Genomic DNA, 25,012 nt, shown 5'->3' with positions numbered 1-25,012 from the left:
CGTGTCGGTACTGAGTGACAGGAGCAAGGGGCGGGGCCTGTCTTTAGTTACAGGGGGCGTGTCGGTACTGAGTGACAGGAGCTCGGGGCGGGGCCTGTCTTTAGTTACAGGGGGCGTGTCGGTACTGAGTGACAGGAGCAAGGGGCGGGGCCTGTCTTTAGTTACAGGGGGTGTGTCGAGTACTGAGTGACAGGAGCTCGGGGCGGGGCCTGTCTTTAGTTACAGGGGGCGTGTCGGTACTGAGTGACAGGAGCTCGGGGCGGGGCCTGTCTTTAGTTACAGGGGGCGCGTCGAGAACTGAGTGACAGGAGCAAGGGGCGGGGCCTGTCTTTAGTTACGGGGGGCGTGTCGGTACTGAGTGACAGGAGCTCGGGGCGGGGCCTGTCTTTAGTTACAGGGGGCGTGTCGGTACTGAGTGACAGGAGCTCGGGGCGGGGCCTGTCTTTAGTTACAGGGGGCGTGTCGGTACTGAGTGACAGGAGCAAGGGGCGGGGCCTGTCTTTAGTTACAGGGGGTGTGTCGGTACTGAGTGACAGGAGCTCGGGGCGGGGCCTGTCTTTAGTTACAGGGGGCGTGTCGGTACTGAGTGACAGGAGCTCGGGGCGGGGCCTGTCTTTAGTTACAGGGGGCGTGTCGGTACTGAGTGACAGGAGCTCGGGGCGGGGCCTGTCTTTAGTTACAGGGGGCGTGTCGGTACTGAGTGACAGGAGCAAGGGGCGGGGCCTGTCTTTAGTTACAGGGGGTGTGTCGAGTACTGAGTGACAGGAGGTTGGATCGGGGCATTTCTGAGTGAGCGGGTTGGGGAGGGAGGGGGATTCGGGGGCGGTTGGAGGCGGCTGCGGGCCTGACGCCACCAGTCCCACCTGTCTAGCCGAAAAGCTTGGCGAAACACGGGTGGCAGTAGGGCTTCCCGTTCTGCTCCTTGAAGGTGCCCTTGTTGAGGTGGCGGAGGCAAAAAGCACAGACGAAGTGGTCGGGGTGGAAGCGGCCGCCCATGGCGGAGATGCAGCGGCCGGCGATGGGCTTCTGGCAGGCGAGGCAGAGGGACCCCCGCCGCTGGTGGTAGTGGGTCTCGCAGTACGGCTGCCCGGCGTGCTCGAAGAAGCTGCCATCCACGAACGGTGTGTAGCAGTCCTGTCCGCGGGCAGACAGAGGGTGGGGAAACGAGAGAGGGGGGAACGTGGGGCAGAGGGTGGGTTGAGAGGAAGAAGAGTAAGGGGTGAGGGGAAAAGAGGTAAGAAGGGTTGGGGAGAGAGTGGGGAAGAGAGAGAACAGATCAAAGGTTAGTCTAAGTGTCAGAAAACAAACCTGACAGTGTTACACAGAGATTAGTGCGGGGACTGACACAGGGCTGTGGGGAGAGAGTGAGGCGGAGGAATTAGTTTGGGAATGGGGAGAGAGGGCAGTGGGATTAGTGTGGGGGACGGGTGAGATTAGTGGGGGGACGGGTGGGATTAGTGGGGGGACGGGTGGGATTGGTGTGGGGGGTGGGTGAGATTAGTGGGGGGGACGGGTGAGATTAGTGGGGGGACGGGTGGGATTGGTGTGGGGGGTGGGTGAGATTAGTGGGGGGGACGGGTGAGATTAGTGGGGGAACGGGTGGGATTAGAGTGGGGGTGGGTGAGATTAGTGGGGGGACGGGTGGGATTGGTGTGGGGGACGGGTGGGATTAGAGTGGGGGTGGGTGAGATTAGTGGGGGGATGGGTGAGATTAGTGGGGGGATGTCTTTTCACAGCCTGCACTCCGCTGGAGGAATGACTCCAGCTCTTCTGAACCTCTAGACACTCACCCTGCAGACAAAACACTCGGGGTGCCAGAGCAGGTTGAGGGCAGAGATGTAGTTGTCGGTAATGGCCTTCCCACACCCATGGCAACGGGAAGCAAACATTTCGTAGAAGTCCTGCCGACAGTAGGCCTTGCCTTCCCGCTCGTGGAAACCTGTGGAGAGGAGGCGGGGTGGGGGGGGGGGGGGGGAGAAGACAGGACAGAGTTAGAGGGAGATAACCTGCAGATGCTGAAAGCCAAAGTAATAAAACAAAATGCTGGAGGAACTCAGCAGGCCAAACGGCATCGATGGACAGTCGATGTTTCAGGCCAAGACCCTTCATCAGATCTCCTGCATTTGGTGTCCATAACCCTCTCCTCTCCCCCTCCATCACCTCTTCCTTCCCCTACACCCTCCCCATCTCAGTTACCCCTTCCCTCCCTTATACCCCACCGTCTCCATGATCTCTACCACCCCCACACTCACCCTCAGGACCGAAGGAGCAGCCACACTTCATGCAGCAGAAGTGTTCTGGGTGCCAGTTCCGATCAAGTGCAGTCACCATTTTCTGTTGAAGGGAAGGTGCAGAGGCAGAATGAACAGGATGTTACCCCTCCCCTCTCCCTTCATCTCCATACTCTCCCTCCCTTCCCCTTTCTCACCCTCGGCCTCCTGCTCCTCTTCCCTCCATCATTTCCCCTACCTCTCCCTCCGCCACCTGGCCTTCCAATTCCTCTCTCCCTCCCTTACCTTGCCCTGTCACTTCTTTCTCTCTCTCCCTCAGTTTCCTTTTTCCATCTCTTCCTCCTTCTCCCCCATCCCCCCCACCACCTCCCAGCACTCACATCCATGATGGGCTGTTTGCAGTCGGCACAGCGGGGGGAGAACAGCTCCCAGTAATCCTGCTCACAGTAGGGCAGGCCTTCCTTCTCAAAGAAGTTCCTGCCCCCGATCTCCACCTGGCAGTGGGTGCAGACAAAATGTTCGGGGTGCCAGGTCTGGCCCAGCGCGGTCACCATCTGCAGACGGACAGCGGAAAGAAGGGAGCATGTCAGTCCAGGAGGGAAGGTGGACCACGTTATTGTGACATGTTCACACAGGAAGTCCCAATCTTAGTCATATGACATGTTTACATAGGAAATCCCCATTCACACCTGGGTAACATGACATGTTCACACAGGAAATCCCCATTCACACCTTGGTAACATGACATGTTCACACAGGAAATCCCAATCTTAGTCATATGACATGCTTACATAGGAAATCCCCATTCACACCTGGGTAACATGACATGTTTACATAGGAAATCCCCATTCACACCTGGGTAACATGACATGTTTACATAGGAAATCGCCATTCACACCTCGGTAACATGACATGTTTACATAGGAAATCGCCATTCACACCTGGGTAACATGACATGTTTACATAGGAAATCCCCATTCACACCTGGGTAACATGACATGTTTACATAGGAAATCGCCATTCACACCTGGGTAACATGACATGTTTACATAGGAAATCGCCATTCACACCTGGGTAACATGACATGTTTACATAGGAAATCCCCATTCACACCTGGGTAACATGACATGTTTACATAGGAAATCGCCATTCACACCTGGGTAACATGACATGTTTACATAGGAAATCGCCATTCACACCTCGGTAACATGACATGTTTACATAGGAAATCGCCATTCACACCTGGGTAACATGACATGTTTACATAGGAAATCCTCATTCACACCTGGGTAACATGACATGTTCACATAGGAGATCGCCATTCACACCTCGGTAACATGACATGTTTACATAGGAAATCGCCATTCACACCTGGGTAACATGACATGTTTACATAGGAAATCCCCATTCACACCTGGGTAACATGACATGTTCACACAGGAAATCGCCATTCACACCTTGGTAACATGACATATTTACATAGGAAATCCCCATTCACACCTGGGTAACATGACATGTTTACACAGGAAATCGCCATTCACACCTGGGTAACATGACATATTTACATAGGAAATCGCCATTCACACCTTGGTAACATGACATGTTCACACAGGAAATCGCCATTCACACCTTGGTAACATGACATATTTACATAGGAAATCCCCATTCACACCTCGGTAACATGACATATTTACATAGGAAATCCCCATTCACACCTCGGTAACATGACATATTTACACAGGAAATCGCCATTCACACCTTGGTAACATGACATATTTACATAGGAAATCCCCATTCACACCTCGGTAACATGACATGTTTACATAGGAAATCGCCATTCACACCTTGGTAACATGACATATTTACATAGGAAATCCCCATTCACACCTGGGTAACATGACATATTTACATAGGAAATCGCCATTCACACCTTGGTAACATGACATGTTCACACAGGAAATCGCCATTCACACCTTGGTAACATGACATATTTACATAGGAAATCCCCATTCACACCTTGGTAACATGACATGTTCACACAGGAAATCGCCATTCACACCTTGGTAACATGACATGTTTACATAGGAAATCCCCATTCACACCTGGGTAACATGACATATTTACATAGGAAATCCCCATTCACACCTCAGTAACATGACATGTTTACATAGGAAATCCCCATTCACACCTGGGTAACATGACATATTTACATAGGAAATCCCCATTCACACCTCGGTAACATGACATATTTACATAGGAAATCGCCATTCACACCTTGGTAACATGACATGTTTACATAGGAAATCCCCATTCACACCTCAGTAACATGACACAGGAAATCCCTATTAAGACCATAAAGAATAGGAGTAGAATTGGGTCATTTGGACCATTCCATCATGGCTGAATTACTATCCCTGCCTGTAACCTTTGACACCCTTATGAATCAAGAACCTCTCAATCTCTACTTTAAATACACCCAGTGACTTTGCCTCCACAGTTGTCTGGCAACTATTTCCTCAGATTCACTATTCTCTGGCTAAAGAAATTCCTCATCTCTGTTCTAAAGGGGAATCTGTGTGCTTGGGTCATGGCATCCATTCGTCATGTGAGACCATGGATTTGCGCCTTGGAAGGTCTCCAGGGTGCAGGCCTGGGCAGGGTTGTATGGGAGACCGGCAGCTGTCCAAGCTGCAAGCCTTCCCCTCTCCACGCCACCGGTTGTCCAAGGGAAGGGCACTAGGACCCGTGCAGCTTGGCACCGGTGACGTCGCAGAGCAATGTGTGGTTTAGTGCCTTGCTCTAGGACACAATGTGCTGCCTCAGGTGAGGCTCGAACCAGTGACCTTCAGATCACTAGACCGATGCCTTATCCACTAGGCCACGTGCCAACACTGGGGATGTCCCTTGATGTCCACTCTATCTGGGCTTCAGTGAGATTACCCCACACCCATTCTTCTGAACTCCAGTGAGTACAGCCTCAGAGTCATTAAATGCTGCTCATAGGTTAAGCCTTTCATTCTCATAAACCTTCTCTGGGCCCGCTCTAATGCTAGCAAATACTTTCTTGGATAAGGGGTCCACAACTGCGAACAACACTCCACACACAGTCTGATCAATGCCTTATAAAGCCTCAGCATTACATCCTTGCCTTTATATTCTAGACATCCCAAAACGAGTGCATTTGCCTTCCTTATCAGAAACTCAACCTACAAGTTAACCTTTAGGAAATAGACAATAGGTGCAGAAGTAGACCATTCGGCCCTTCGAGCCTGCACAGCCATTCTGAGATCATGGCTGATCATCTACTATCAATACCCGGTTCCTGCCCATATCCCTTGATTCCCCTATCCATAAGATACCTATCTAGCTCCTTCTTGAAAGCATCCAGAGAATTGGCCTCCACTACCTTCCGAAGCAGTGCATTCCAGACCCCCACAACTCTCTGGGAGAAGTGTTTCCTTAACTCTGTCCTAAATGACCTACCCCTTATTCTCAAACCATGCCCTCTGGTACTGGACTCTCCCAGCATCTGGAACATATTTCCTGCCTCTATCTTGTCCAATCCCTTAATAATCTTATATGTTTCAATCAGATCCCGTCTCAGTCTCCTTAATTCCAGCGTGTACAAGCCCAGTCTCTCTAACCTCACTGCGTAAGACAGTCCAGACATCCCAGGAATTAACCTCGTGAATCTACGCTGCACTTCCTCTACAGCCAGGATGTCCTTCCTTAACCCTGGAGACCAAAACTGTACACAATACTCCAGGTGTGGTCTCACCAGGGCCCTGTACAAATGCAAGAGGATTTCCTTGCTCTTGTACTCAATTCCCTTTGTAATAAAGGCCAACATTCCATTAGCCTTCTTCACTGCCTGCTGCACTTGCTCATTCACCTTCAGTGACTGATGAACAAGGACTCCTAGATCTCTTTGTATTTCTCCCTTACCTAACTCTGCACTGTTCAGATAATAATCTGCCTTCCTGTTCTTACTCCCAAAGTGGATAACCTCACACTTATTCACATTAAACGCCATCTGCCAAGTATCTGCCCACTCACCCAGCCTATCCAAGTCACCCTGAATTCTCCTAACATCCTCATCACATGTCACACAAATCCTGGACAAGGATTTGCAGATCTGTTTTCCAAATTTTCTCCCCGTTTAGACTACACTTCCCTATGCTGTATTCCATCTGCCATTTCTTTGCCCATTCTCCTAATCTGTCTAAGTCACACTGAAGTCTTCCTGCTTCCACAGCACCTTCTGCGATTCACCTATCTGTGTATCATCTGCGAACTTCTCCACAAAGCCATCAATTCTGTCATCCAAATCATTGACATAACATGAAAAGAAGTGATCCCAACACCGACCCCTGTGGAACACCACTGGTCACCAGCAAAAGCCAAAAAGCCCCCTTTTTGCCTCGTGCCAGTTAGCCAATCTTCTATCCATTGCTAGAACCTGTAAACCCAGGTAAACAACATCATTTGATCAACATCCTTTGTCTATCCTGCCTGTAGTTTTCCTCGAAGAATTCCAACAGATTTGTCAGGCAAGATTGCCCACAGGAGATCATGCCGACTTCAGCCTGCTTTATCATGTGACTCCAATATCTTCCCAACCACTGAAGACAGGTGAGCTGGCCTATAATTTGCCTGTCATTTGTTTCCCTTGCTTCTTAAACAGTGGGGTTACATTTGCAATTTTCCAGTCCTTTGGAACCATTCCATATCCTTGGTAACATGACATGTTTACATAGGAAATCCACATTCACACCTCAATAATGTGACATATTTACATAAGACATTGGCAGCCTCACTTCAGTCATGTGACATATTTGCATAGGAAATCCCTATCAACCCCTCAGTCACATGGCAATTGCATAGGAATTCTCCATTAACAACTTCTACATCGGAAATCCACATTCACACCAATATCCCTACTAACAACAGCTCAATCACATGACTTGTTTGCACAGGAAGTCCCTGATGCACTCCTCAGTAACAAGTTTATAAAGGAACATTCGGATAGCTCTTGGATCTCTCTAGAATGTGACAGCAACTGGGCATCACGCCCCAACAGGAAGTATTGATTCTCTGACCTGTGCCCGCACCCCTCCAAGTCCCCCTTACCTGCCCTACGATGGGCTTCCTGCAGGCTGTACAACTCCCCTTAGGCACAGTCGACACTCCCTGCTGGAGCAGGTTCGACTGAAGCTTCCCCAGCATGTCGTCCAGGTTCCCATCCACGGAGTCCGTCTGTCTGGCCGCGACGGGGTCTCCGGAGACGGCAGACACCCTCGTCTGTGCTGCTGGCTGAGCCGGTGGCTGGAGCAGGCGGAAAGAGGGAGGGGAGCAGGGTGAGCAAGGGGAGGAGGGAGAGGGGGGCATTAAGGAGATAGAGATGGAATGACATAGAGAGACAGAGATGGGGTGGTGTAAAGGGGGGAGAGATAGGAAGGGGAGGGGGTTTGAGAGAGGGAGAAAGAAATTAGGGGCAAAGTCAGTGAGAGAGAAAGGACAGAAAGGGGAATGGGAGAATGAAGTGGATAGAGCAAGAGAGACAAGGGGGAGAAGGGGTTGGAGTGGAGAAGGTGGGAGTGCAGAAAGAATGGGCGAGGAGGAGGCGAGAGTGGGTAAGGGTGGGAAGTAGTAGAGAGGGGCAGATGGGGAAGGGAAGTGTTACAGTGGGAAGAGAAGGGACCGGGGGGGGGGGGGGGGGGGGAGAAAATAGGAAGAGGAGAGGAAGAAAAGTCAGCCTAATAAAACAACCAGTACAAAAGAGGAACTGGCATGCAGATTCAGGGAGACATCTGGAGAATTGAGGTGTGGAAGCCGGAATCCCAGGTTGTTAAACAGGATAGAGGCTGAAGGGAACTGTGTGTGGGAATTGTGTGGTGTATTAGGATGGAGAGCCTCCCACCCAACTTGGGAGAGCTTCTGTCTTAGGGGGAGAGGGGCGGAAGAAGCCGCCGAGTTGGGATAGCTGGAATTCTGGGCAGGGCAGTGAAGCGCTGGGATTCAAACTCACTGTGCTGTGAATCTTGAAGTCTGACAGTGACGCCATGAGTCTATCCAGCTCCAGCGTGGCGGAAGTGGCCGAGGTCTTTGGCTCTGGGTGCGGAACGGTATGTCTGGAGAGAGAACGAGATGACACTTTTACATAAAAATCCCTCTTCAACCCTCTCTCCGCCCAGTAGCATAGCACGTTGACATAGAAAATCGCCATTCACACCTCAGTAACATGACGGGGAGAAAAAAAATCCATATTCCTGCCTTGGGAGCATGACATGTTTACATAAGGAATGCTCATTCACATCTTGGTCACGTTATATGTTTACATAGGAAATCTTTATTCACACCCTAGTATTGTAGTACATTTACAAAGGAAATCCCTCTTCTAAATGTTGACAACAGGATTTGCAATAGGCAACAATCATTGACATCGAATGTGATACCCAGATTGTGGAAATCCAGACTGTAGGCAGTTATTATCCCAGGACTGTCAACCCAACTCACGTGATCACAGGCTGTTCATTCCCCATAACTGCCTTGGACTCCAACCCTGTTGGCACCTGCTTCCCGATGTGTCCCGTATCCACTAGGCCTGGGCCAGCCTCCTTCTGGGGCTCTGGGCTCAGGGAGGATGTCTCTGTTGATATACCTGGAGGGAACTGGGCCAGGATTTCATCTGGAAGAGAGATAGTGATCGGAAATTAAGCCCTGATTAGAAATAATCACAGCCCCCATCCTTTGAAGAGGTGTCTAATGGGGAACTGAACATGTAAATTGGAAAAGACGGAGAGAAACATAATCCCGAGGACTTTTTGACAGTCTAGTAAGCAGGGAGTGCAAGTATTTAGTAAAGGTTGAAAGAAACATTTATATACCTGATGGGTTTTCAACAGACGACTAAGCGGGGAAAGCAAAATAACCAGGAGAACTCAGAGAATGTGATGGTTTATCAGGAGGGGGACTGAAATTACAGTTCAGGAGGTTGTATCTCAGTTCCACTGGGGAACCGGTGATAGCCCCACTCTCCTTATTCAAGGAGCGGGACAGTTCAGAGAAGGGTGACTGGACCAGACAGGCAGGGCTTGTATCAGCTGTGGGGAGGGAGGGGAAATGTGGTCTGAAATGTCTCTGATCCCCCATGGATCTCAGCAGGGTGGGGTGTGCGCAGGAATTCTTGGACTGGGTGGAGTAAAAGGAGAGACTGATTTGTCCATTTGCGACAGAAATGAGGGGAGATTTACAAAATTATGGCGAGCATAGAGGTATGCAGCTAATAGGAAACACCTACTCCCAGAGGACATGCATTCAAGCTGGGGTGGGTGGGGGGTAACTTCAAAGATGTATGGTGCAAGTTCCTTTTGCCACACAGAGCGCTGGTGCCTGGAATGAGCTGCCAGGGGTGGTGGTGGAGGCAAATATGATAGAGGTGTTTAGAGATTCTCAGACAGGCAGATGGATAGGCAGGGAATGGAGGAGTACAGACACTGTGTAGACAAAAGGGATTAGGGATGGGAGCAAGAGAAGGAGGGAGAGGGGCAAGGGGCTTGAGAGTGGTGGGGTGGGGGAGGCAGAGAAGGGAAAGGAAGGGGAAGATGTGAGGAGGTGAAGGGAGGGATGTGAGGGGGAGGAAATAGGAAGGGGGATAGAAGGGGAAAGGAAGGTGGAATGGGGAAGGGAACAAGAAGGGGATAGGGAGATGGGCAGGGGGAATGTGAGAGAGGGAGGGGTGGGGGAGTGGAAGGGTAAAATATGAGGGTGTGGGGAGAGTGAAGGTGGGGGAGGGAGAAAGGGGGAGAGTGTGGGGATGGGGCAGAGGAGGGTTGAGGAAAGGGGGAAGTGAGGAACTGACCTGTAATGCTGCTCTGTGTCCTGTTGAGCTCCTGCAACAGCTGGTCCAGCTCGGAAAGGCCGCTCCCCACCATGGTGGAAGTGCTGGTGCCGGGCCCCTCCCTGGTCTTCGGCTTGCAGACAGTGCTGTGACAGGGCGGCGGGGGGTGGAGGCGAGAGGTCAGAAGTGGGGAGGAGTCCTGCAGAGAACCTGAGCAGGCCTGGATGGGCTAGTCCCTATGGCCCCCTGGACCATATCCCCATCAAAGCTGTCCCAGTTTGACCCGTAATCCTACTGACACTACTCCCATTTCATTCCCCCACGTTCACCGAGTCATAGAACACAGAAACGTCTGATCCGTGCTGGACCCATTTGCCCCTGTTTGGCCCCTCTAAACCTTTCCCATCCTGGTACCTGTCCAAGTGCCTTTAAATGTTATTGATGCCGTTAATGTCTCTGCTTCAACCACCCCCTCTGGCAGCTCGTTCCGTATGCAGACCACCCTCTGGGTGAAAATGTTGCCCCCACATTTCTATTAAATCTCTCCCCTCTCAACGAATCCTGTGCCAACTGGTTCCTGATTGCCCAACTCTGGGGAAAAGACGGTGTGCATTCACTCGATCAATATCCCTCATGATTTTATACACCTCTGTAAGAACAACCCTCACTCCCATACTCCAAGTCTCCACCTGCCCAGCCTCTCTCCATAATTCAATCTCTCAAGTCCCGACAGCATCCTCGTAAATCTCTGCACTCTCCAGCTTCGTGGCATCTCTCCCATCGCCGGGCGACAAGACTGACCACAATACTCCGTGTGGACTCACTAACATCTTGTAACCTCCCAGCTCCTGTACTCAGAGTCCTGACTGACGAAGACCAGCGTGTCAAACACCTTCTTCACCTCCGTCTACCTGTGACCATACGCTTAGGGAACCGTGTACCTGTACCCCAAGTTCCTCTGTTCTTCAAAAGGTGATGCCTCAAAAAGGCAGCTTCCATTAAGGACCCCTATCACACAAGACATGATCTCTTCTCATTGCTACCATCAAGGAGATGGTACAGGAGCCTGAAGATACACACTCAATGGTTTCAGAACAGCTTCTTCCCCTCCGCCATCAGATTTCTGAATGGACAATGAACCCACATACACTATCTTCTTTCTCTGTTTTAAAAAAAAATTATTCCTTTTTGTGCAACTTATTTAATGTAATTATTTTTTATTGTATTTTATAGTTTATCGTGCATTGTACTGTACTGCTGCTGGAAAACAAAATGTTTCACGCCATACGCCAGTGATATTAAACTTGAATCTAATTCTGATTCAACATTCAACAGGGCCCCACCATTCTCTGTGAGACTCCTGGCCTGAACTTGTCTTCCAAGAGTACAACCCCTCACATTTACCCAAAATAAATGCCATTTGCCATTTCATGACCTTAAACAGGGGCAGAACATCAGCAGGGCATTGTATAAGGGGATGCAGATATATCTTCCCCAGGGTAGGGGAGAACAGATCAGAGACAGCCAGGGACATGGTTCCCTGACAGTAGTGTCACAGGTAGACAGGGCAGTGAAGGAGACGTTTGGCCAGCTGACCTTCATTGGACAGGGCACTGAGTACAGGAGCTGGGATGTCTGGTCACAGCTCTACAAGATGTCGGTGAGACCACACCTGAAGCACGGTGAGCAGTTCTGCGCCCAGCTATAGGAAGGTGGGATTTAAGATGGAGGTGACACAGGGAAAATTCACCTGGATGTTCCCGGGATATCAGGAGAGACGGGACAGGGCTGGGACCGTTATCCCTGGGGTGAGAAACTGAGGTGTGACTGACAGAGGTGTAAAACCACAAGGGGTGTGGATAAGGTTGGATGGTCACAGTCTCTCCCCCCCAGGGGAGGAGAGTCTCAAACGAGAGGACACTTGTTTAAGGTGAGAGGGGAAAGGTTTGCCACACAGAAGATGATGAGGATATGAAACGAGCTGCCTGAGGAAGTGGGAGAGGCAGCGACAATTAAAAGGCACTTGGACAGGGTCATGGGAAATGCTTAGACTTTGGAGGGACAGAGGCAGGCAAATGAGATGAACAGGAAGGCACCTTGGTCGGTACAGGAGAGTTGGGCTGAAGAACCTGTTTCTCTGCTGCAGGACTCGAGGCAAAGAGTTGGGAGGAGTCGTGAGGTGGGCTAAGATATTAAAAATGAACCTTAACTCAGGAAATGTCGGATATCTCACAATATCCTGTCATGTAATCCTGCATCCTTCCTGAACTTTCTTATGGGGTGTGAGGGAGACACTGAAATAACAATAACAGGGAATCCTGGTACCAGACACTCGACACACCAACCCTCCCACTCCAACCCCACCCCTGGGCACCAGAAATCAAAAACACTGTCCTCTTTTACCTCCGTCCCACCCCACCCCCCCAGGACTGGGCATCGGACACACCGTCCTCTCTCTACTCCCCCCCACCCCCCCAAGGACTGGGCATCGGACACACCGTCCTCTCTCTACTCCCCACACCCCAGGACTGGGCATCGGACACACCGTCCTCTCTCTACTCCCCACACCCCCCCCAAGGACTGGGCATCGGACACACCGTCCTCTCTCTACTCCCCACACCCCAGGACTGGGCATCGGACACACCGTCCTCTCTCTACTCCCCACACCCCCCCAAGGACTGGGCATCGGACCACACCCGTCCTCTCTCTACTCCCCAAACCCCCAGGACTGGGCATGAGACACACCGTCCTCTCTCTACTCCCCACACCACCCCCCCCCCCCCCAGGACTGGGCATCGGACACACCGTCCTCTCTCTACTCCCCACACCCCCCCAAGGACTGGGCATCGGACACACCGTCCTCTCTCTACTCCCCAAACCCCCAGGACTGGGCATGAGACACACCGTCCTCTCTCTACTCCCCACACCACCCCCCCCCCCCCCAGGACTGGGCATCGGACACACCGTCCTCTCTCTACTCCCCACACCCCCCCAGGACTGGGCATCGGACACACCGTCCTCTCTCTACTCCCCATACCCCCTCAGGACTGGGCATCGGACACACCCGTCCTCTCTCTACTCCCCACACCCCCCCAGGACTGGGCATCGGACACACCGTCCTCTCTCTACACCCCACACCCCCCAGGACTGGGCATCGGACACACCGTCCTCTCTCTACTCCCCCCACCCCAGGACTGGGCATCGGACACACCGTCCTCTCTCTACTCCCCACACCCCCCGAGGACTGGGCATCGGACACACCGTCCTCTCTCTACTCCCCCCCACCCCCCCCCCAGGACTGGGCATCGGACACACCGTCCTCTCTCTACTCCCCACACCCCCCCCCCAGGACTGGGCATCAGACACACCGTCCTCTCTCTACTCCCCCCACCCCAGGACTGGGCATTGGACACACCGTCCTCTCTCTACTCCACACACACCCCCAGGACTGGGCATCGGACACACCGTCCTCTCTCTACTCCACACACACCCCCCCAGGACTGGGCATCGGACACACCGTCCTCTCTCCCCACACCCCCCCAGGACTGGGCATCGGACACACCGTCCTCTCTCTACTCCCCACACACCCCCAGGAGTGGGCATTGGACACACTGTGCACTCTGAGCCCCCTCCCCCCACCAGGACTGGGAGTTATACACAATGTCCTCTCACTCCTCTGGGACCAAGCATCGGACACACGATTCTCTACCCCCACTTTGAGACCGTATCGGATACACCGTCCTCCCCCCACCCACGCCAGCATTGAGCTGAACGTACTCTACCTGTACAAGTGATCTTTATTGCCCTGACGAGGCTGTGTTGAGGCTTGAGCTGCTCTCACTGTCTGTCCAAAAACACAAAAAAAATCGTCAGTCCCTCTCTCGGGGGGGAGACCTGTACACTGACCGCTCTCTCAGGGGGAGATCTGTACACTGACCAGTGTCTCTCTGTCCCTCTCTCTCAGAGGGAGATCTGTACACTGACCAGTGTCTCTGTCCCTCTCTCTCAGGGGGAGATCTGTACACTGACCGGTGTCTCTCTGTCCCTCTGTCTCAGAGGGAGATCTGTACACTGACCAGTGTCTCTGTCCCTCTCTCTCAGGGGGAGATCTGTACACTGACCAGTGTCTCTCTGTCCCTCTCTCTCAGGGGGAGATCTGTACACTGACTGGTGTCTCTCTGTCCCTCTCTCTCAGTGGGAGATCTGTACACTGACCGGTGTCTCTCAGGGGGAGATCTGTAAACTGACCGGTGTCTCTCAGTCCCTCTCTCTCAGAGGGAGATCTGTACACTGACCGGTGTCTCTCTGTCCCTCTCTCTCAGGGGGAGATCTGTACACTGACCGGTGTCTCTCTGTCCCTCTCTCTCAGAGGGAGATCTGTACACTGACCGGTGTCTCTCTGTCCCTCTCTCTCAGGGGGAGATCTGTACACTGACCGATGTCTCTCTGTCCCTCTCTCTCAGGGGGAGATCTGTACACTGACCAGTGTCTCTCAGGGGGAGATCTGTACACTGACCGGTGTCTCTCAGTCCCTCTCTCTCAGGGGGAGATCTGTACACTGACCGGTGTCTCTCAGTGGGAGATCTGTACACTGACCGGTGTCTCTCTGTCCCTCTCTCTCAGAGGGAGATCTGTACACTGACCGGTGTCTCTCAGTCCCTCTCTCTCAGGGGGAGATCTGTACACTGACCGGTGTCTCTCTGTCCCTCTCTCTCAGGGGGAGATCTGTACACTGACCGGTGTCTCTCTGTCCCTCTCTCTCAGGGGGAGATCTGTACACTGACCAGTGTCTCTCAGGGGGAGGTCCGTACACTGACCGGTGTCTCTCTGTCCCTCTCTCTCAGGGGGAGATCTGTACACTGACTGGTGTCTCTCTGTCCCTCTCTCTCAGGGGGAGATCTGTACACTGACTGGTGTCTCTCTGTCCCTCTCTCTCAGGGGGAGATCTGTACACTGACCGGTGTCTCTCAGGGGGAGATCTGTACACTGACCGGTGTCTCTCTGTCCCTCTCTCTCAGGGGGAGATCTGTACACTGACTGGTGTCTCTCTGTCCCTCTCTCTCAGGGGGAGATCTGTACACTGACTGGTGTCTCTCTGTCCCTCTCTCTCAGAGGGAGATCTGTACACTGACCGGTGTCTCTCAGGGGGAGATCTTTACACTGACCATCTCTCTCATGCCGAGGTTACCTGTTGAGCTGTGTACGCAGGCGGAGGAGGCTGCTGAGGACTGATGTCGACTCTGTGTCCATTGCTGTGCAGGATGGGGCTGCAGAGGGTTGCGGAGTCCTTGGGTCTGGGGCCGCCCGCCTCTGGAAGCAGCTTGGAGATGTGCGTTGTGGTGTTTTCCAAATCAGCAAGGAGGGCGTCTGGAAGGGAGTGGGAGAAGGATAGTGAATCAGAGCCGGAGAGGGGATCTACCTCCAGGGAAGGTACACACAATGTCCAAGCAGGAGAAAAGGATGAGAGAGGGGAACAAGAATGGGTGAAAGATACCAACGAATAGGAGAGGAATGGGAGAGAGTGGAGGGGCAGAGGGTGAGAGAGAAGAGACAGCGTGGGATGAGAGAGGGCATTAGAGAAGGGTGTGTGAGGGATCAGAAAAAGGAGGGTGAACCGGGGGCCTAAGACTGGGATTTATCTCAAAGGAAGGTACATACCGTGATGGTGGAAGCAAGGGAAGAGGAAGGGCAAAGGGGATAGGAGGGTTAGAAGAGGAGAATAGGAGGGAGAGGCATTGTGAAAGGGACGAGGAGTGGTGAACCACAACACCGAAGTTGAGGAAGAGAGTGAATGGAGGGGGTATGACTGGGTGGAGAGAGAATGGAGGAGGGGTGGTGATGGGGAGGGGAGAGAGAAAACGGTTGAGGGAAGAGGAAGAACGAGGGAAGAGAGGGTCAGGGTGAAGAGAGGGCCAGTGAAAGAAAAAGAGATAGAGAGAAAGAGAGAGAGAGGAGAGAGGGAGAGTGGGGCAGAGAGAAAGTGAGAGGGAGAGAAAGAGAGAGAGAGGGGTGAGGGAAGCACAGAGATAGACGGGTGGAGAAAGAAAGAGATTAAAGAGATTGTGAGGTTTGGGGGAGATTCACTCTCTGTCTGACCCCGGGAGTGTGTGATGGGACGGTGTGGAGGGAGATTCACTCTATGTCTGACCCCGGGAGTGTGTGATGGGACGGTGTGGAGGGAGATTCACTCTGTGTCTGATCCCGGGAGTGTGTGATGGGACAGTGTGGAGGGAGGTTCACTCTGTCTGACCCCAGGGAGTGTGTGATGGGACGGTGTGGAGGGAGATTCACTCTGTGTCTGATCCCGGGAGTGTGTGATGGGACAGTGTGGAGGGAGATTCACTCTGTGTCTGATCCCGGGAGTGTGTGATGGGATGGTGTGGAGGGAGATTCACTCTGTGTCTGATCCCAGGAGTGTGTGATGCGACGGTGTGGAGGGAGATTCACTCTGTGTCTGACCTCGAGAGTGTGTGATGGGACAGTGTGGAGGGAGTTTCACTCTGTGTCTGACCCCGGGAGTGTGTGATGGGACGGTGTGGAGGGAGCTTCACCCTGTGTCTGACCCTGGGAGTGTGTGATGGGATGGTGTGGAGGGAGTTTCACTCTGTGTCTGATCCCGGGAGTGTGTGATGGGACGGTGTGGAGGGAGATTCACTCTGTGTCTGACCTCGGGTGTGTGTGATGGGACAGTGTGAAGGGAGATTCACTCTGTGTCTGACCCCGGGAGTGTGTGATGGGACGGTGTGGAGGGAGATTCACTCTGTGTCTGACCCCGGGAGTGTGTGATGGGACAATGTGGAGGGAGATTCACTCTGTGTCTGATCCCAGGAGTGTGTGATGTGACGGTGTGGAGGGAGATTCACTCTGTGTCTGACGCCGGGAGTGTGTGATGGGATAATGTGGAGGGAGTTTCACCCTGTGTCTGACCCTGGGAGTGTGTGATGGGACAGTGTGAAGGGAGATTCACTCTGTGTCTGACCCCGGGAGTGTGTGATGTGACGGTGTGGAGGGAGATTCACTCTGTGTCTGACCCCGGGAGTGTGTGATGGGACAGTGTGGAGGGAGTTTCACTCTGTGTCTGACCCCGGGAGTGAGTGATGGGACAGTGTGGAGGGAGATTCACTCTGTGTCTGACCTCGGGAGTGTGTGATGGGACGGTGTGGAGGGAGCTTCACTCTGTGTCTGACCCCGGGAATGTGTGATGGGATAATGTGGAGGGAGTTTCACCCTGTGTCTGACCCTGGGAGTGTGTGATGGGACGGTGTGGAGGGAACTTCACTCTATGTCTGACCCTGGGAGTGTGTGATGGGACGGTGTGGAGGGAGATTCACTCTGTGTCTGACCTTGGGAGTGTGTGATGAGACGGAGTGGAGGGAGATTCACTCTGTGTCTGACCCCGGGGTGTGTGTGATGGGACGGTGTGGAGGGAAATTCACTCTGTGTCTGACCCCGGGAGTGTGTGATGGGACGATGTGGAGGGAGATTCACTCTGTGTCTGACCCCGGGAGTGTGTGATGGGACAGTGTGAAGGGAGATTCACTCTGTGTCTGACCCCAGGAGTGTGTGATGGGACAGTGTGGAGGGAGATTCACTCCATGTCTGACCCCGGGAGTGTGTGATGGGACGATGTGGAGGGAGATTCACTCTGTGTCTGACCCCAGGAGTGAGTGATGGGACAGTGTGGAGGGAGATTCACTCTGTGTCTGACCCCGGGAGTGTTTGATGGGACAATGTGGAGGGAGTTTCACTCTGTGTCTGACCCCGGGAGTGTGTGATGGGATGGTGTGGAGGGAGTTTCACTCTGTGTCTGATCCCGGGAGTGTGTGATGGGACGGTGTGGAGGGAGATTCACTCTGTGTCTGACCTTGGGAGTGTGTGATGAGACGGAGTGGAGGGAGATTCACTCTGTGTCTGACACTGGGAGTGTGTGATGGGATGGTGTGGAGGGAAATTCACACTGTGTCTGACCCTGAGAGTGTGTGATGGGACGGTGTGGAAGGAAATTCACTCTGTGTCTGACCCCGGGAGTGTGTGATGGGATAGTGTGGAGGGAGATTCACACTGTGTCTGACCCTGCGAGTGTGTGATGGGACGGTGTGGAGGGAGATTCACTCTGTGTCTGACCTTGGGAGTGTGTGATGGGATAGTGTGGAGGGATTTTCACTCTGTGTCTGTAATGGGATGGTGAGGAGGGAGGGGTGACGGGGCGGTGAGGAGGGAGGGGTGATACATACCAAAGATAAGAATACGAGGACTGAGGGGAGAGTAGAAATCATCAGCTTCACCTACAGAGAGAGACAGGACAGGAAGTGACTACAGACAGACACGGACAACACCAGCAAGTCACACATGCACACTTAAAAACGCACACAGACACAGACGTGCACACACACAGACACTGGCTTGTACAGATACGGAAATACAAACAGAGATTCATTAATGCAAATGGCAAAGTATCATTGTTAAAGCAAAACTGTAGATTTATCCCATTGATCAGTGCCATCAGTTTGTCAGCCGTGCTCAGGAAAGTTTCCTTCATCAATATGTAGAGGTCCCAACTAGAGAGGGCACAACACTGGATTAGGGAGCAAGGCATGTAGCAACAGTTTGTCTGGGGAACACTTTGGAATCATAATTCCACTAGTTTCAAGAGAATTATGGAGAAGGATAGGCCTGGGGCTTGGACTGAGTAAAAGGGGCAAATTTGATGAGATCAGAAAGCACATGTGGCTTGGGGCAGATTGTTCTCTGGCAAAGGCGTGTTCGTAAGCGGGAACACTACCTCACTACTGGTTTTCTCGCTTCTTTTCATTACTTAATTTTTTAAATATATACACTTCTTTCTGTATTTTACAGCTTTTATTCTGTATTGCATTGAACTGCTGCCATATAACAACAAATTTCACAACAATGATACGAAACCCAATTCTGATTCTGGGAGACTGCCAAAAGTGCAAAGAGTGAGAGTGGGTGAAACTGAGAGTGCAGAGTTTGTACGTTCATGTCAGAATGACCCCCTCAGTGACCCTTCTCCCCAGTGCACTGTGTCACTGACTGTATCCCCACTGACGTTAATCCAGCTCCCTCACACCGTCCCTCAGTGACCCCTCTCTCCCTAGACCCTGTGTCACCACTGACATTAACCCAGCTCCCTCACACCGTCCCTCAGTGACCCCTCTCCCCCATCACCCTGTGTCACTGTGTCCCCATGGACACTAACCCAGCTCCCTCACACCGTCCCTCAGTGACCCCTCTCCCCCATCACCCTGTGTCACTGTGTCCCCATGGACACTAACCCAGCTCCCTCACACCGTCCCTCAGTGACCCCTCTCCCCCATCACCCTGTGTCACTGACTGTATCCCCACTGACGTTAATCCAGCTCCCTCACACCGTCCCTCAGTGACCCCTCTCCCCCATCGCTCTGTGTCACTGACTGTGTCCTCACTGACATTAATCCAGCTCCCTCACACCGTCCCTCAGTGACCCCTCTCCCCCATCGCTCTGTGTCACTGACTGTGTCCTCACTGACATTAATCCAGCTCCCTCACCGTCCCACAGTGACCCCTCCCTCCCCTCACACCGTCCCTCAGTGACCCCTCCCTCCACTCCCACTGTCCCTCAGTGACCTCCTCCCCCAGCACCGTCACTGACTGTATCACCACTGACGTTAATCCAGCTCCCTCACACTGTCCCTCAGTGACCCCTCTCCCCCATCGCCCTGTGTCACTGACTGTATCACCACTGACGTTAATCCAGCTCCCTCACACCGTCCCTCAGTGACCCCTCTACCCCATCACCCTGCGTCACTGACTGTATCCCCACTGACGTTAATCCAGCTCCCTCACACCGTCCCTCAGTGACCCCTTTCCCCCATCGCCCTGCGTCACTGACTGTATCCCCACTGATGTTAATCCAGCTCCCTCACACCGTCCCTCAGTGACTCCTCTCCCCCATCGCCCTGCGTCACTGACTGTATCCCCACTGACATTAATCCAGCTCCCTCACACCGTCCCTCAGTGACCCCTCTCCCCCATCACCCTGTGTCACTGACTGTATCCCCACTGACGTTAATCCAGCTCCCTCACACCGTCCCTCAGTGACCCTTCTCCCCCATCGCCCTGTCATTGACCGTATCCCCACTGACGTTAACCCAGCTCCCTCACACTGTCCCGCAGTGACCCCTCTCCCCCCAGCACCCCTTTCCACTGACGTTAACCCAGCTCCCTCACACCGTCCCTCAGTGACCCCTCTCCCCCAGCACCCTGTGTCACTGTGTCCCCACGGACACTAACCCAGCTCCCTCACACCGTCCCTCAGTGACCCCTCTCCCCCATCACCCTGTGTCACTGACTGTATCCCCACTGACGTTAATCCAGCTCCCTCACACCGTCCCTCAGTGACCCCTGTCCCCCAGTGCCCTGCGTCACTGACTGTATCCCCACTGACGTTAATCCAGCTCCCTCACACCGTCCCTCAGTGACCCCTCTCCCCCAGTGCCCTGCGTCACTGACTGTATCCCCACTGACGTTAATCCAGCTCCCTCACACCGTCCCTCAGTGACCCCTCTCCCCCATCATCCTGTGTCACTGACTGTATCCCCACTGACGTTAACCCAGCTCCCTCACACCGTCCCTCAGTGACCCCTCTCCCCCATCGCCCTGCGTCACTGACTGTATCCCCACTGACGTTAATCCAGCTCCCTCACACCGTCCCTCAGTGACCCCTCTCCCCCATCATCCTGTGTCACCGACCATATCCCCACTGACATTAATCCAGCTCCCTCACACCGTCCCTCAGTGACCCCTCTCCCCCATCGCCCTGCGTCACTGACTGTATCCCCACTGACGTTAATCCAGCTCCCTCACACCGTTCTAAAGTGACCCCTCTCCTTGCATTCCAGAATTTAGTTTTCCAGAAATTAACTTTTCATCCGTCCTGTGATACTTTCAGAGGAGGGGATGCCTTGACCTTAATGCTATTTGCGTATGTGAAGGTGTGTTTGCTGAGAATTCTCCTTCCAGTCTCCGGGCCTCCTTCCCACGGCTCTGCTCCAGATGACGTGGAGAGATTCCCAGCCTGAGGCAGAATTCCTTCAAGATGAGTCAGTGGAATGTTTCTCCAGAGCCGGACTCAGCCCCAGCCCCCAAACATCTCCAGTCATACAGGGACAGAAAGCAGCCCAATCAGTGATTCTGGGCTGGACGTTAGGGCCGTGACCGAGGCCTCTTAAATCAGTCCTTCGGCCTTGGAGAAACTTTGGTTAACTCTGGTTGCCCTGATACAGGACGGATGGGGGTGGGGCTTTGGGGAGGGTGCATTTGGGGTTTAACCAGGATGCTGCCTGGATTAGAAGACATGTGCTACAAGGAGAGGGGGGACAAACGAGCTGTTTTTTCTGGAGTAGTGGAGGCCTACACACACTAAAATGCTGGAGGAACTCAGCAGGCCAGGCAGCATCTGTGGAAAAGAAGTACAGTCGATATTCGGGCCAGAGGCAGGACTCTGATTAGAGGCTTATAAGATTGAGAGTGTCATAGAGTGGCCAATATCTTTTTCCCCAAGGTTGAAATGTCTATTACCAGAGGGTATTTATTTAAGGTGGGTTGGGTGGGGGACAGCTGAGGCCAAAGGAGATTTGCAGGGCAGAGTGGTGCTGGAGTTTGATATGATAGAGGGATAGACACATGGGTGTGCAGGGAATGGAGGGGTATGGACACTGTGTAGACACATGGGTGTGCAGGGAATGGAGGGTTATGGACATTGTGTAGACACATGATGTGCAGGGAATGGAGGCGTATGGACACTGTGTAGACACATGGGTGTGCAGGGAATGGAGGGGTATGGACATTGTGTAGACACATGATGTGCAGGGAATGGAGGGGTATGGACACTGTGTAGACACATGGGTGTGCAGGGAATGGAGGGGTATGGACACTGTGTAGACACATGGGTGTGCAGGGAACGGAGGGGTATGGACGCTGTGTAGACACATCATGTGCAGGGAATGGAGGGGTATGGACACTGTGTAGACACATGGGTGTGCAGGGAATGGAGGGGTATGGACACTGTGTAGACACAAGGATGTGCAGGGAATGGAGGGGTGTGGACACTGTGTAGACACATGATATGCAGGGAATGGAGGGCTATGGACACTGTGTAGACACATGGGTGTGCAGGGAATGGAGGGGTATGGACACTGTGTAGACACATGATGTGCAGGGAATGGAGGGGTGTGGACACTGTGTAGACACATGGGTGTGCAGGGAATGGAGGTTATGGACACTGTGTAGACACATGGGTGTGCAGGGAATGGAGGGGTATGGACACTGTGTAGACACATGGGTGTGCAGGGAATGGAGGGGTATGGACACTGTGTAGACACATGATATGCAGGGAATGGAGGGCTATGGACACTGTGTAGACACATGGGTGTGCAGGGAATAGAGGGGTATGGACACTGTGTAGACACATGGGTGTGCAGGGAATGGAGGGGTATGGACACTGTGTAGACACATGGGTGTGCAGGGAATGGAGGGGTATGGACACTGTGTAGACACATGATATGCAGGGAATGGAGGGCTATGGACACTGTGTAGACACATGGGTGTGCAGGGAATGGAGGGGTATGGACACTGTGTAGACACATGGGTGTGCAGGGAATGGAGGGGTATGGACACTGTGTAGACACATGGGTGTGCAGGGAATGGAGGGGTATGGACACTGTGTAGACACATGGGTGTGCAGGGAATGGAGGGTTATGGACACTGTGTAGACACATGGGTGTGCAGGCAATGGAGGGGTATGGACATTGTGTAGACACATGATGTGCAGGGAATGGAGGCGTATGGACACTGTGTAGACACATGGGTGTGCAGGGAATGGAGGGGTATGGACATTGTGTAGACACATGATGTGCAGGGAATGGAGGGGTATGGACACTGTGTAGACACATGGGTGTGCAGGGAACGGAGGGGTATGGACACTGTGTAGACACATGGGTGTGCAGGGAACGGAGGGGTATGGACGCTGTGTAGACACATCATGTGCAGGGAATGGAGGGGTATGGACACTGTGTAGACACATGGGTGTGCAGGGAATGGAGGGGTATGGACACTGTGTAGACACAAGGATGTGCAGGGAATGGAGGGGTGTGGACACTGTGTAGACACATGATATGCAGGGAATGGAGGGCTATGGACACTGTGTAGACACATGGGTGTGCAGGGAATGGAGGGGTATGGACATTGTGTAGACACATGATGTGCAGGGAATGGAGGGGTGTGGACACTGTGTAGACACATGGGTGTGCAGGGAATGGAGGTTATGGACACTGTGTAGACACATGGGTGTGCAGGGAATGGAGGGGTGTGGACACTGTGTAGACACATGGGTGTGCAGGGAATGGAGGTTATGGACACTGTGTAGACACATGGGTGTGCAGGGAATGGAGGGGTATGGAAACTGTGTAGACACATGATGTGCAGGGAATGGAGGGGTATGGACACTGTGTAGACACATGGGTGTGCAGGGAATGGAGGGGTATGGACACTGTGTAGACACATGATATGCAGGGAATGGAGGGCTATGGACACTGTGTAGACACATGGGTGTGCAGGGAATGGAGGGCTATGGACACTGTGTAGACACATGATGTGCAGGGAATGGAGGGGTATGGACACTGTGTAGACACATGATGTGCAGGGAATGGAGGGTTATGGACACTGTGTAGACACATGATGTGCAGGGAATGGAGGGGTATGGACACTGTGTAGACACATGGGTGTGCAGGGAATGGAGGTTATGGACACTGTGTAGACACATGATGTGCAGGGAATGGAGGGGTGTGGACACTGTGTAGACACATGGGTGTGCAGGGAATGGAGGTTATGGACACTGTGTAGACACATGATGTGCAGGGAATGGAGGGGTGTGGACACTGTGTAGACACATGGGTGTGCAGGGAATGGAGGGTTATGGACACTGTGTAGACACATGTGTGTGCAGGGAATGGAGGTTATGGACACTGTGTAGACACATGGGTGTGCAGGGAATGGAGGGGTATGGACATTGTGTAGACACATGATGTGCAGGGAATGGAGGGGTATGGACACTGTGTAGACACATGATGTGCAGGGAATGGAGGGGTATGGACACTGTGTAGACACATGGGTGTGCAGGGAATGGAGGGGTATGGACACTGTGTAGACACATGGGTGTGCAGGGAATGGAGGGGTATGGACACTGTGTAGACACATGATGTGCAGGGAATGGAGGGGTATGGACACTGTGTAGACACATGGATGTGCAGTGAATGGAGGGGTATGGACACTGTGTAGACACAAGGATGTGCAGGGAATGGAGGGGTATGGACACTGTGTAGACACATGGGTGTGCAGGGAATGGAGGGGTATGGACACTGTGTAGACACATGATGTGCAGTGAATGGAGGGGTATGGACACTGTGTAGACACATGGATGTGCAGGGAATGGAGGGGTATGGACACTGTGTAGACACAAGGATGTGCAGGGAATGGAGGGGTATGGACACTGTGTAGGCACATGGGTGTGCAGGGAATGGAGGGGTATGGACACTGTGTAGACACATGATGTGCAGTGAATGGAGGGGTATGGACACTGTGTAGACACATGGCTGTGCAGTGAATGGAGGGGTATGGACACTGTGTATACACATGTGTGTGCAGGGAATGGAGGGGTATGGACACTGTGTAGACACATGGGTGTGTAGGGAATGGAGGGGTATGGACACTGTGTAGACACATGGCTGTGCAGTGAATGGAGGGGTATGGACACTGTGTAGACACATGGGTGTGCAGGGAATGGAGGGGTGTGGACACTGTGTAGACACATGGGTGTGCAGGGAATGGAGGGGTATGGACACTGTGTAGACACATGGGTGTGCAGGGAATGGAGGGGTATGGA

General features: G+C 52.9%; 1 protein-coding gene across 2 annotated transcripts in view; it reads right to left on the bottom strand.

Annotated features, from left to right (window-relative positions):
- Nucleotides 1-347: 347 nt before the first annotated feature.
- The window catches only part of LOC140719162 (transforming growth factor beta-1-induced transcript 1 protein-like), a 38,757-nt gene continuing 14,092 nt past the window's right edge, over nt 348-25,012 (bottom strand). The window contains exons 2-12 of one of the 2 annotated variants that reach the window (XM_073033579.1): nt 18,306-18,356; nt 15,260-15,438; nt 13,854-13,915; nt 10,093-10,217; nt 8,748-8,919; nt 8,260-8,362; nt 7,362-7,556; nt 2,612-2,785; nt 2,253-2,334; nt 1,791-1,939; nt 348-1,134 (exon numbers count right to left, since the gene is read on the bottom strand). In XM_073033579.1, the coding sequence (XP_072889680.1) occupies nt 868-1,134; nt 1,791-1,939; nt 2,253-2,334; nt 2,612-2,785; nt 7,362-7,556; nt 8,260-8,362; nt 8,748-8,919; nt 10,093-10,217; nt 13,854-13,915; nt 15,260-15,438; nt 18,306-18,356 (1,559 nt within the window). In that variant the 3' untranslated portion in view covers nt 348-867. The remainder of the gene's footprint in view (nt 1,135-1,790; nt 1,940-2,252; nt 2,335-2,611; nt 2,786-7,361; nt 7,557-8,259; nt 8,363-8,747; nt 8,920-10,092; nt 10,218-13,853; nt 13,916-15,259; nt 15,439-18,305; nt 18,357-25,012) is intronic. The other variant, XM_073033578.1, reaches the window with a different exon arrangement.

Source organism: Hemitrygon akajei, chromosome 31 (genome assembly GCF_048418815.1).
Source record: "Hemitrygon akajei chromosome 31, sHemAka1.3, whole genome shotgun sequence".
NCBI classification, from domain to species: Eukaryota; Metazoa; Chordata; class Chondrichthyes; order Myliobatiformes; family Dasyatidae; genus Hemitrygon; species Hemitrygon akajei.
The sequence above is the reverse complement of the archived record's forward strand: the minus strand, read 5'-3'. Positions and strand labels throughout refer to the sequence as shown.